Source organism: Pipra filicauda, unplaced genomic scaffold (assembly GCF_003945595.2).
Source record: "Pipra filicauda isolate LSUMZ 115617 unplaced genomic scaffold, ASM394559v2 scaffold56_size3634133_pilon, whole genome shotgun sequence".
Taxonomy (NCBI): domain Eukaryota; kingdom Metazoa; phylum Chordata; class Aves; order Passeriformes; family Pipridae; genus Pipra; species Pipra filicauda.
The window spans coordinates 988,202-1,000,665 of NW_024104720.1; the positions used below are offsets into that span (position 1 = coordinate 988,202).

At 36.3% G+C, this 12,464-nt stretch overlaps 1 protein-coding gene across 2 annotated transcripts in view; it reads left to right on the plus strand.

Annotated features, from left to right (window-relative positions):
* ELP2 (elongator acetyltransferase complex subunit 2) overlaps positions 1-12,464 on the plus strand; it is a 37,915-nt gene that overhangs the window by 9,941 nt on the left and 15,510 nt on the right. For both annotated transcript variants that reach the window (XM_027740799.2, XM_039387511.1), the window contains exons 6-12: positions 7-71; positions 5,838-5,904; positions 6,807-6,941; positions 7,884-7,979; positions 9,758-9,858; positions 10,998-11,129; positions 11,606-11,755. In XM_027740799.2, coding sequence (XP_027596600.2) covers positions 7-71; positions 5,838-5,904; positions 6,807-6,941; positions 7,884-7,979; positions 9,758-9,858; positions 10,998-11,129; positions 11,606-11,755 — 746 coding nt within the window. The remainder of the gene's footprint in view (positions 1-6; positions 72-5,837; positions 5,905-6,806; positions 6,942-7,883; positions 7,980-9,757; positions 9,859-10,997; positions 11,130-11,605; positions 11,756-12,464) is intronic.

Genomic DNA, 12,464 nt, shown 5'->3' on the forward strand with positions numbered 1-12,464 from the left:
TTCCAGTACCAATTCTGGCTTGCGGTGGTGACGACTGCAAAATAAGTTTGTTCACACAGCAGAATGGTCAGGTAACTGCAGTTTTTGTCTCTTGCTTAGAACATTACTCATTTCTTCTGCTTCTTTTCATATGTGCTATAGATGAAGTTCTTCATTAAGTACTATCTGTGTCTAGATAGCCCTCACATACAACTGCCCCTTTTCAAATAGTTCATCCATTTTTCTAGGTAATGGTGAAATGCACATACAGAATATTGAAGTTGGATTCAGTGTATGAAAGTGTTCGTTTTTCTTAACTTTTTTTCCCTGTGTGAAGATAGCCTGTGTTTCTATTCCCACTGATACAAAATAGCTGCAACTGTCCTTCTTTATTAAGTATCCATGCATTGAGTGGTTCATATGGAAATGATATTACTTTCAGTCTATAAATTCTTATAATAAAACTGTTATGATTTATATCTGAGGAATTTTATGTTTATTTTTTTGTTAAGTATTTTACGCTAAGTATAATTTTATGCTAAGTATGCTCTTGATGTTTGAATGCTTTTGAACATCAAAAAACATATTTTTAGGAGTATCTGATCTTCTAAAAGCACACACATTTTTCATGTTTTATTTGGAAGCTGGCAATTTTAATTTTTCATACAGATGAATGTTCCTTTGGAGCAGTAGAAAAACATTATGTCCTCCCTTGCATCTGTTAGATTCTAAAGCATGTGTTGAATGACTGTTTTCCAAAACAGAAGTCAGTGTCACTTTTCTTCTCTCTCTCACTCCCTTAAAAAACCCCTCAAACCACAAGCACTGCCCCAATGCACCAGTGAAGCTATGAAACCCCCATTGAAACTGGCATGTGTATTCTTCTGGATCTGTTCAGGCCCAGTGCCCTTGGAGATTAAAGAATAGACACTCCTTTTTTCTTTTTTTTTTTCTTTTGAGAAAGAATAAAGCTACTTTATAGATAATTTTGCCAGTTCGTGTTGCCATATACAACAATAAGATATTTTGGTTGCTGTTGTTATCAATAAAATAAGTACTTCCTTGTTTGTCTGCTATGTTGAGTGATTTCGTGACTACTAAGCAGAAAAGAAGGGTGCTGTCTAAAATTTTAAATTTTTTTTTTTCTTATTAGCTCGTGAGTTAATTTAGTGAATTCTGTGGGAATTAGCAATGGCAGAATGCCACATGATTCTCAGTGTGCTAAAGAAAGACTTATCTCAGGGGCTGTGCAGTTGATTTTTCTCATTCAGAGTCTGTAACTTGTTTTCTTGTATGATTCAGAATAACAAATTGTATAGATTTGACTGCCAAAAATGTTCAGAGATACATAACTTATTTTGCCAATTGTTGGCCAAACTTTTGAGTATAGCAATAGTCTTAGCCATTCTTAAATGCAGTCAGTCTGTGGAGGATAAAGAAAGGTAACTTGTTTATTCAAGTTTCATCTTCGTCTTCATGAGCAAGTTTGTGGTGTTTTCTTTTTTTTGGAAGTAGTAGAAAACTTTATTTGTACAAGGGATGAGCAATTTTCTCTTATTTTACATGTGTTATTTTTCACACCTTCAGTTTTAGAAAGTGTTTTCACCAGCTGTTCTGGCAGAGTTGGTGTTCAGAGTATCTCTTAAATGAGGTGGGACTTCTTGTTGGTGCCTATCTTAACTTTCCAGAACATCTCTTTTAACTAAGTGGACTGTGTAGGTCTCAAGGAGAAGAGACCAAATCTGATTCCTTGTAAAAGTGCTTGTGTGGTGCATTGCTAACAGAATTAAAACATCCTTGCAAGCCTTCTGACATAAATTCCTTCCTAGCTGCTAAAGGCAGGTTCTCCTCTTTAGTCAGATTCTCTCAGATCTGCTGACACCTTTTTATATGGCTACTGTAGTACTCTTAAAGGTATTTGAAGGAAGTGTTACCGTTGTCCTGCCATTTTTTACTAGAACTTATAGGAGAGTCATTAGAATTTAAACTCTGTTACTCCCTTAGTGGTAAGGATTTGTGGCTCTGTCCTGTTAATTGTGACTCTTGTAAACCACTTACTTTAGTTAACACCCTAAAAAAAATTGTATGAATCCAGAGGTAGAATGTACATTCATGAAACTTAAAGGGCACTGTTAGATGCTGAGGGAGGATGAGGCATCTTCAGTTAGCTAATTCAGGCTACCTTTTGGTAAACTCATTAATTTTACAGTTGAAACATATTTATTCATTAACAACTGCTTGGTTTTTGAAATTGAATGGACAGACTTTAAATATAAGATTCCCTACCCATAGATCCCTTCCTGTGTTAAGTAGTAGAGAGAAAAATAAACTATTTGCTTTTCTGACTTGTTGAAAGAGGGTATTGATTTATGAAAGTATCCAGGGAAAAATCTTTCAGAAACCATTATATGTCTTCCTGCTTGAGGTATAATATCTATGGATGTGGCCTATGGAGGGGAAATAAGTAAACCAGGGGATCAAAATAGAGCTTTAAACCAAAACATTTCTATATTCAGCTTGGCTTCTAGGAGAAGATGGTGCAGTGCGTGTTTGACTAGGTTTCACCCAAATAATTTGACCTAATTGAAAAGTGGAGTAAGAGACTCAAAGACAATTTAGGCTCTTTCTAATCTGATGAGATATACAGATGCAAGAGGGATATCACATCTAACATCTGCTGCAGAAAAAATGAGAAGACTTGAACCTCTGTTGCCAAATTTGCCAAACAATGCCACTAGCCTGGTCCTGAAGAAGATGTACCCCAAGTGTGGGCAGAATTAGTTGTTCAGAGTGTGCTGAGCACGTCCACAGACAAACTGGCTTCATTAGTTTTGCTACCTACAGAACAGCTTTATTCTTTGCTTAAAAGAAAAGAGACCAAATTGTTGCTTAGCAGCAATGTTCAGAGATTAGTTAAGAGGCATGGGAAAGCCTGTGAAGTAGGTGAGTCAGACCGTGAGGTTTTGTTAAATTTAACTGTTGGTACTCTAACTTCTTATGTAACCAGTGAAGACCAAGTGGAAAACTGAAATAGAGAAGGAGAAATATGAGATATAGAAACAAAATCTGTAAAAAAGAGAAGAGTGACAGCTCAAAATACTGGTAAATATATCCTAGACAATAATAAAAACTTTGACTGAGTCACTTAAAAATAATGACCACATGCATCTGCAAGGAGCTTTATATTGATTCAATTTTAGAACAGAATACATCTAACAAGCTGAATATGTGATACTAAGAAACACAGTCTTCAAAGAAAAGGGCAAAAACAATACAAGAAACCCTAGCAGAAGGCATAACAGCAACACTACTGCTTGCTCAGATTCAGTGGACAATTTTTATTTTTATGGGAAACAATATCTTGAAAACTTTGGGTGAATCATAGAATATCTCAAGTTGGAAGGGACCCATAAGGATCATTAAGTCCAACTCCTTGCTCCTCACAAGACTACCTAAAATTAAATCGTATGACTAGGAATGGTCACAGTCATGCTTTGTGGCATCTTCCTTCTGTACGTGGTAAAGGACCTTGTGTTCACCGCTGTTTTCCAGCCACTGTACTGACACTGTTCAGATAGGTGCAAAGTTGAGGATGATGTGATAGGAATGGGAAAGACAGCATCGTGAGTTTTTCATTTAAGGGAGTGAACGTATTTACAGAGGTATGGGGATATCCCTCCTCAGCAACGGGACCACATACACCATCTGGTGCTAGTATTACTGCTGATGAGTGAATATGAGGTAATGAAATTCAGAAACCTCCACCTTAAACCAGGTGAATTGCCACCAAGTTCAAGGGGACTACACAATGTAAGCATGTAAAAATAAAAATTAATAGGCTTCTAGCTGACTGGTTAAGAGTGCTTGTTCTATAGCACAAAGAAACTGAATGCTTGACTTAAAGCTAAGTAGTGCATAAAAGCCCATTTGGGAAATGACTTAGAAACCTGGGGTGGTATTAATAATCTCAAAGTAATTAGTTTTACTCTTTAAAGAAAGAACAAATGGCTGCTTTTTGTAATAGTTCTTTTTGATGTGAGATGATGAGGGTGATTAGAGAAAAAACATACCACAACACCTTGAAATTAAAAAAAGGAAAATTATTAGATGTATGTTTAGATTAATGTTAAAGTCAAGTTTTAGGAGATGGGCACACTGTTTAACATTAACAGAACCATAAAAGAGAAGTATTTTAGCAACAGTTCAGCCTAAGCCAATCTTTCATTTGGAAAAAACCTTACCAACTTACCTTGGTGAATATAAAATACAGAGCATTATGTCAAAGATGGTGTAAATGAATAAATAAATACATGTTTTATCTACTGTCTGAAATATGAATTGCTAAATTTTTTTTTTTAATGTATTGTCAGAAACATGTAGTCTTGAGGAAAAATCTTAGGTTGCTGTTTGATCTTGCTTCCTGGGGTGTTCCTGCCTTTACTTACCCATAATATATTGGGTGCTTAACATAAATATTGATCTGGAATGCCACATCCAGAAGTACCAGTGAGTCCAGAAGTGACTAGCTAAATGAGGCTTAGATGGCCGTGAGAACACATTCTTAAGACCAAAACTTTCTGATTTGGAAGTATCTGATCAGCTGTTCCAACTTGGTATTTCATATATAGATTGTTCTGTAATTTTAGGGGCATTTTACAAAGGCATGTAGTCATGAGACAAGGGCCAATGGGTTTAAACTGAAAGAGGGTAGGTTTGGAGTAGATACTAGAAAGAAATTCTTTGCTGTGAGGGTGACGAGGCACTGGAACAGATTGCCCAGAGTTGTGGATGCCCCATCCCCGGAAGTGTTCAAGGACAGGTTGGATGGGGCTTTCAGCAACCTGATCTAATGGAAGGTGTCCCTGCCCATGGCAGGGGCTTTGGAACTAGATGATCTTTATTGTCTTTTCCAAAGCAAACCATTCTATGATTCTGTGACTGCAAATGTAGAACAAGGAGAAGCCAATGACAATGATGGGAAGGTGACTTTGGAGAGTATCAGAAACTTTGGGTGAATGAGAGAGGCACCAATTTCTGAGTATGGTTTTTTCATACTGCAGATTTTTCCTTTGGCTGAGTTACTGTTGATTACCATCAACTCTGTAGCAGAAGAGAGAGATTTTGAGAAAGAGCAGACATGCAATGAGAAAGGCTCTTGTTTTTGCTCCTAGATAGGGAGAAAGAGCTCAGTTGCAGAGTTGTGCTGATAGCAGAGGCTATCATTTAATCTTAGCTCTTAGTAGGTCTAGGTAAGGGATTTAGCAGAATATAAATGCCAGAAATAATGTGATATTTATTCATGCTAAACTACAGTAGTGTTTTAACGGTAATGGTTATTTCAGACATTTTAATTCAACTTGAGATAAAAAAGTGTCCTGAAAGTGTCAAAGAGCTGTTTCTGGGCAAAGAAAAATAGAAATGGTTTAAACGCTAAGTAAGCAGTAAACACTTAATTGAATCAAAATAAAATGGTAACATTATAAGAGAAATTATTTGTCAGGTCATACTAGCATTATGTTATTCTTTGTGTACCGCAGTAAACCTGATAAAGATAAAAAAAAAATTTATCTTTATCATAGGGAGACTGTAGCCTCTTGAGGGTGTGCACCTTAAATTCACATTCTTTCCTGCTCATGTATGGGTAATGCCATAATGTAACATGTTTATCTAATGGTGGCAAAACCAAAACGGCTTATGAGAATCTATCTGTAAACAAAAATGTTTAGTAGCAGCTGAATTTTTTCCAGTTTCAAGTAGTGGAGCTGTAAATATAAAAGACTTGAAAAACCAAAGCTCGTTGATGATATGTGCATAGTAATTAAGTACATTTCTGTGATATAACAGGAATTCTTGTTCAGTTTCAGAAAACATTAATACTCCCTGGACATGAAGATTGGATAAGAGGTGTTGAGTGGGCAGTCTGTGGTCAGTATGAAAGATGAATAAAGTGGAATACTGGTTTAATGACAGTACTACTTGTATTACCCCTCCAGCAGATGACTTTGATGCACTGTAGCACCGCAGCTCTTGCAGTTGTGATGTTTGGTTTCCTGAGATGGTGGTACTAATATTAAAAATCAAGATGGAACTTTGTGTCCTGTTAAGATGTAAACATTTTTCTTGCTTGCCTCAAATATGTTTACCTAACTGATACCTAAATGCAAACAAATTGGAGTTTTAGCAATAAACAGATATCTGTATCTGAGTGAGGAAGAGTTGGCTGCTTTTTCAGTGGGGAGAGTAGGGGGAAATAGTCCTTTTCTCTTTTCTTCTCCTGCTTCCCCCTCTTTTTTTTTTTTTAAGAATAAGAAATTAAGAGGATAATGTTTTCAGATGTTAACTAATCAAATAGCTGGCACAAATAAAATAGATGGAATTAGAGGAGCTCCAACCCTGAAGAAAAGAAAGGAGGAAAGGAGTTCTTGACAAGTATTGAGACTAATTGGTAGAATTCTAACAGCAACAGCCATAAGTAGTAGGGAAGCATATGTAGAACAATATATGTACAGTATTTACCATGTTTTCCACATTTTGTAAGCAGGGATATGTTCCTAGTCATTGTGTTATAAATTCATAGAGAGTTTGAAATTAGAAAGTGAGTTGATGTTGAAATAAAACAACAACTTGTCATATGTTGTGTGATATTGTATGATGTTATATGTTGTATGATATTGTACACAATATGTTTTGTATGATATTGTGTACAACAGGAAAATTTGGATAACACTGTAGGTGCGTTTTTGGAAAGAGGGTAGGTTAATCATGGCAGTGACTGAATGAAAAAGCAATGAGAATGTGGGTCTAATTTTTTCTTTGAAAACAAACAGGGGAAGACCTTTTTTTAGCAAGCTGTGCTCAGGATTGTTTGATAAGAATTTGGAAAGTGTGTACAAAATCAAAGCAACTTCCAGAAACTGAAGATGATTCCATAAGATTGAAAGAGAATGTTTTTACTGTCAAAGGTAGGTAACAGCTGTAAAATTCTCTTGCACAACTTTTCACTTGTGTATCTCTTCATGGTTTTAGGCGAGCTAACAAGGTGGTTGCCATCTAATTTGGTTTGTTTCTTGTATAAAAAGACTGTGAGATGGATTTGACTGCCTTATTTTTAGCTGTTAGAAAAAGCGGAGTTACTGTTTTAAAGCCCTGACTATGTAAAGTTAATGATGTGTTACAAGCAATGGTGAAGCAGTGAGAGAGCTTAATATTAACATGCACTGTTATGTGTATTCCAAATGCTGTATGTAGGACATGTTTGTCTGTGGGAAGTAAGCTATTGTGCAGTTCTCCTCCAGTTTAATAGCATATCTTTAATTTTGTTTCAAATGCAATTAATTAAAAGGTGCTTCTATTACTTAAACTTTCGAAACATACTGGAGAGAACAGATAAGTATGTGCAAGCTTACTTTATGGTTGTTTAACGTACTGTTTGAGCACTGTAACACCAGAGGTTCACGATGCTGCTGTTGTGGGATAAATTATCAGGCAACATAGGTAATATAATGAAATGCGTATGATGTTATGTGTAAAAAATGCTCCTGCTACTTCCTGCAAATCCTGATTCATTGTCTGAAGTATCTTAATGCTTGTATTTTGAGTCATTTGGAGATGCGAATATGCTTAAGACTATGGGTAGAACCAGTGTCAGAGCATTTATTTCAAAATTGCAGGAGAGTTCTCCAGGAATTCTGTGATACCACTCTGAGGCAATACATTGACCTCTTCAATCTGGTACTCAGGACTTGTAGCAAAGTAGGTTTTCAAGGAACTGTTCAATGTCAATAAGCTATTGAGATACTGGAAGATGTTGGAAGCAGTTGATTATTCTCACTGAAGATACCAGAAATGACCTGGTTTTGTCGTGGCTTTTAGAAAGCAATGTGCTTTTCTCTGATTTCTGGTAGATACTGACACATCATATGCAGTTACTTTGGAGTCGGTATTGGCTGGTCATGAAAACTGGGTGTATGCAGTTCACTGGCAACCTTCATTTTCCAAAGGTAAAAAGATACCAAAAACGTAGCAACTGTGTTAAGTGTTGTATACACAGATTACAGTCACATGTCTTTGTATTGTGTTTGCACGTTCACTTGTTACTGTAGACTATGAAAACCTTTTAATTCTGCAAATAAGGTTTTATGAGTAAATGGATGTTGCCTTTTACTCAGGTTTTCTTTAAAGAATGAAATAAAATAACTGAGCTGTAATGACTTTACCGTAATTGATTTATTGATTATGGTGTACGAATTAATTAATCAGTATGAATTAATAGCTCTAATAGTTTATTTCTATATATGTATTTGAAATGTCTGTTCTTCAGAAGGTAAACATTACCTCAAGAGCACTCCTTTCTTTTTTTTGGAGTAGAAAGAAAAAAATAACAACATTCAGAAGATTAATCTTCAGTCTTCCATGCATTAAGATAACATGCCAGGGGTTCCTGGAGTATTGATTTTCTCTAGCCATAAAGCATTAGTGCAGATTCTCATTGAAAAAGTGTTATTTTAAATTGAATTTTGTATTTTATTCTATTATTTATCTTTCTTTTAAAATCCTTAAATTTTGACAGCCTGGTTTGCAGTACTGATTTGCTGTTAGGTGTCTACCTGGTGTATAAGAGAAGGAGATTCTTGGTTTGACATGCTTGCACAATCAGAATGCCCTTGTGTATTTGTACTGGCAAAGTTGCCTTTTTTTCTGATATATTTTAGAGTTACTGATGGCAGCTGACTGCAGTGGTATGAACAACATCTTTATTGGTGTATATGCAACACTTGAACAGCAGAGTGCCATTAGAATGCCAAAATAACTGTAGTGAAAGACACAGGACTTGCTTTAAAAATTTTGGCTTAGTTATCTGGTCCTTAAAGTTTTTTTTTTTTTGATTAGGCCCTAGTAAAAGATTTTTCCTCTTAGAGCACAATATAGACTTGTCAGTCTTGTGCTGCAGTTTGAAAACTGTCCTGTCAGACCATGAAGTTTTCCAAGTGTCTTACATCATGCTTCTGCATACGTGCAGCTGCTTGCATTCTGTGGCCTGCCCAATCTTGGGTTCCCCAAAACACATTGTCAGTAGAGGCAGACTGATCTGAGAGACATATTCTCAGTGCTGAAGGTAGGAGGTCTGGTGCTGGCATAAGATATCACCTCATCATGAGATGCCCACCAGCATGTCTGTTATCAAGAAAAGTTCCCCAGCGGTTCTCCTACAGGTTTCACAGCCAGTTTCATCTTCCCCATTCTAGTTGTGTTCAGTATTTTTCTGGAGTGTTTCACTGTATTTTGGGAAGCAGTCCTGACTGCTTTATGTATTACAAGGTGCTACAGTGTATTGAAATCTGTAGTGAATCTAACAGTTTGGAAAAAAAAAACAAACAGGGAATACTAGGAGATTATTTTGTTTTAAACTGTAAACCTCTCAGTAAAAAATTACTTAAGGAATGGAACTGAGAACTGCTATGCATTCTCTTTGTGAAGCTCCAGCTTATCCTCCAAATTATATTTAATTCAATATCAGTTTGGAGTGAGTAAACTGTGGAATACGGTTTTCTCATGTACGTGTTTTGCATTTTCTTTGGGCGATTATGGCTGAAAAATAGAATACCTCCTAATGAACGCTTGGCAAGAATGCAATGGCTTTAAGTCTGGCATATAGGTACTGCATTGCACATCTCTGATGCTGAGCAATTTTCTTACCATGTTTGGATTACAGTATGACCAAATTTTTTTAGCAAGTATTCTCCTAGGTTGTAGGGTAATAATTTTCCTTGTACTGTAGATGGCAGCATGCAACAACCAATGAGGATATTGTCTGCATCAATGGACAAAACTGTGATCATCTGGGAGCCTGATAAGGAATCTGGAGTCTGGCTAGAACAGGCAAGTGTCAGTCTTTCTCACAATATGTACTGTATTCAACTTGTGTTTTCAGTATAGTGTGTGTACTGTAGGGAACAAAAGCTTTATAAAATTCTGGCAGAGAAAGGCAAAAGCAGTTTCATGCAAAAATACTCACTCTGATGCTGTGTTGCAAATAAAACTATATTTAAAAAAAAGTAATGTGATACAAAATGATTTTTATCGCTTCTTTGCTTTCTTATTACTGTATTGGAGAGTTTATAAGGTGTATTTGTGCTCAACTGTCATTCATAGTATAGCAAAACAGGTGCTGCATAGTTACACATGCTCTGCTGTCCTAGTAAGAGGAGGAAGAAACTTTCCTGAACTATTTGCAGTTAATCCTTGTGGGAATGTGACCCAAGCAGTTACTACAGAGCAGCTGACACGAAATTCACAAGCTTGGTTTTACTCACAATAACTTGTTCATGGGCTGTGTCATTAGGTTTTTCTTCCATTTGAGCTGAATACTCGTGTCACTGTAGTATTTTGAAAGCTGTTCTAATGTGGAGCATCCTAAATAAACAAGTGGTACGACAAGATTTCTCTAGTGCTTTGATTGATGTCTTTGTTTTCAGTTGACCTGCTTTTCCAAATTGCAGTAGTTCAGCTGAAATTGTTTGTGTTGGGTTATGCCAACCATTGTTTGTGATCTTTCCTGTCACAAAGGAAGTTCTAATCCTCTCTTGGGTGAAAGAGAGAGAATTACAGTAGTGTATTTATTTTTCCTCTGTTTCACTGTAAAGTTCTTGTGCCTTTGTACTGAAGTAGAAATTAGTTCATAATCAAGTGATCACATGGAGATGCCATTTGATGTCCTTAGTTGTAATGCTTAGTTGTGGCTAAATTTACAGGCTTCTAAAAATGGGTTGTGCAGTAAAGCTTGTTACAAGTTGTTATTCTTTTATTCTTTCATTTTACATTCTATTTCCATTGGTTTGACCACAAGTGTGCAGCTTGAAGTTCAGATCAGTTCTTAACTTTGCAATTAAAATATTCTTTAAATGTATTTGTGTGCATAATGTGAACTTCTGTCCGTAGGTAAATTTTCATCTCATGAAATAAGAATGATTTCCTGTGAGTGGAAGACCATTTTCATAGATATTTCACTTCTAATTCAGGTACGGGTAGGTGAAGTGGGTGGCAATACTCTTGGATTTTTTGACTGCCACTTTAGTCCAGATGGTTCGATGATCATTGCTCACGCTTTTCATGGAGCACTACACCTTTGGAAACAGGCTGCGTTTAATAAGGTATGTTGGTTTTTTGTTAGTAGTATTACTTAAAAGAATTGTGCTTTTATGTCACTTGAGGTTAAGTGTCTGTTATTAATAGAAAAGTGTAACAGTACAATTTAAAATTAATGATTGAAATAGTCCTTCTCCGAACATAATATTGTAGGAATCTCACTCCTGCACAGAAGGGAGGTTGAAATCTCCCAGGCTCTAAAACCTGTTTCTTACCTATGGGAATCATGAAGTCGAATTGACTGAATTCATTTGTGGTTGTGCTTTGTTTACAACTGAACCAATAACACAAGTTTCTCTTAGATTGGAGCAATAAATCAGTATTTGTATCTCTTTAGTCACTCTTGAGTTCTAATAATTTGCTGTTTTCAAATGTCTTTTGCTTGCTTTCTTAGAAAGTACATCAATTCTTTTATTTGGGTTAGAATATGCCAATCAGTCAAGTGAAAACTCCTTGCTTCTTTGGGTGACTTTTTTAATAGAAAGAATGGACTCCAGAAGTTGTGATTTCAGGACATTTTAACAGTGTAGAGGATGTAAAGTGGGATCCAGAAGGAGAGTTTATCATCAGTGTGGGCTCTGATCAAACTACTAGACTCTTTGCTCCATGGAAAAGAAAAGAAGAGACACAGGTATGATCTTCAAAGATTTTGTGAGTTTGGTTAAGAGGACTTGTCTGTCCTGAGTTTGGAATAAGTCGCCTGAATATAACTCAAACCTTAAATATCCCCAGGAGGTGATCTGTTCAAAATTGCTTGGTTTGACTATTCAATGTGTCCCGTTTTCACTGTAAAAATGTTAAATGGCAGAGTTTTTGCAATCACATATAACTGCTGTTTAATCCTGAGTTCACCTCCAGATTACCTTCAGTTAGTCTTCTCCCAGGGTCTTGGAAAAGACTCTGTAGTATTTCAGAAGGAGGAATATATGGCTGATTCTAACAACTATCTATTGCCGTTGTTTAACAATTGGCTAAACACTGCTACAGGTAATCATAAAGAAACTCAACTTTGGTTGTGGTTTTTTTACACAAGCTTAATCTAAAAAAAGTTCTCACTATGGTTTTTTTTTTTACACCAGTTTGTTTATGACTGACTGTTTTACTAGAATGATTATCTGAACTACATGAGTGCAGTCAGAAACTAAGGACTGCACAGGTGCTTGCTCACGCCTCCTGCATTGGGCTGGGGGGAACCCTGTCTAGGAGTGCAGAAGTGTTGTGTTGTAGGAAGGGCATTTCCAGTTTCCTTCTCTGCTTTTTTCCTTAATCTCCAATCTGGAGGGTACAGCAGCTTTGTGGAAAAGATCATCATCATGGCTAGGCTTCGCGAATGAAGATTT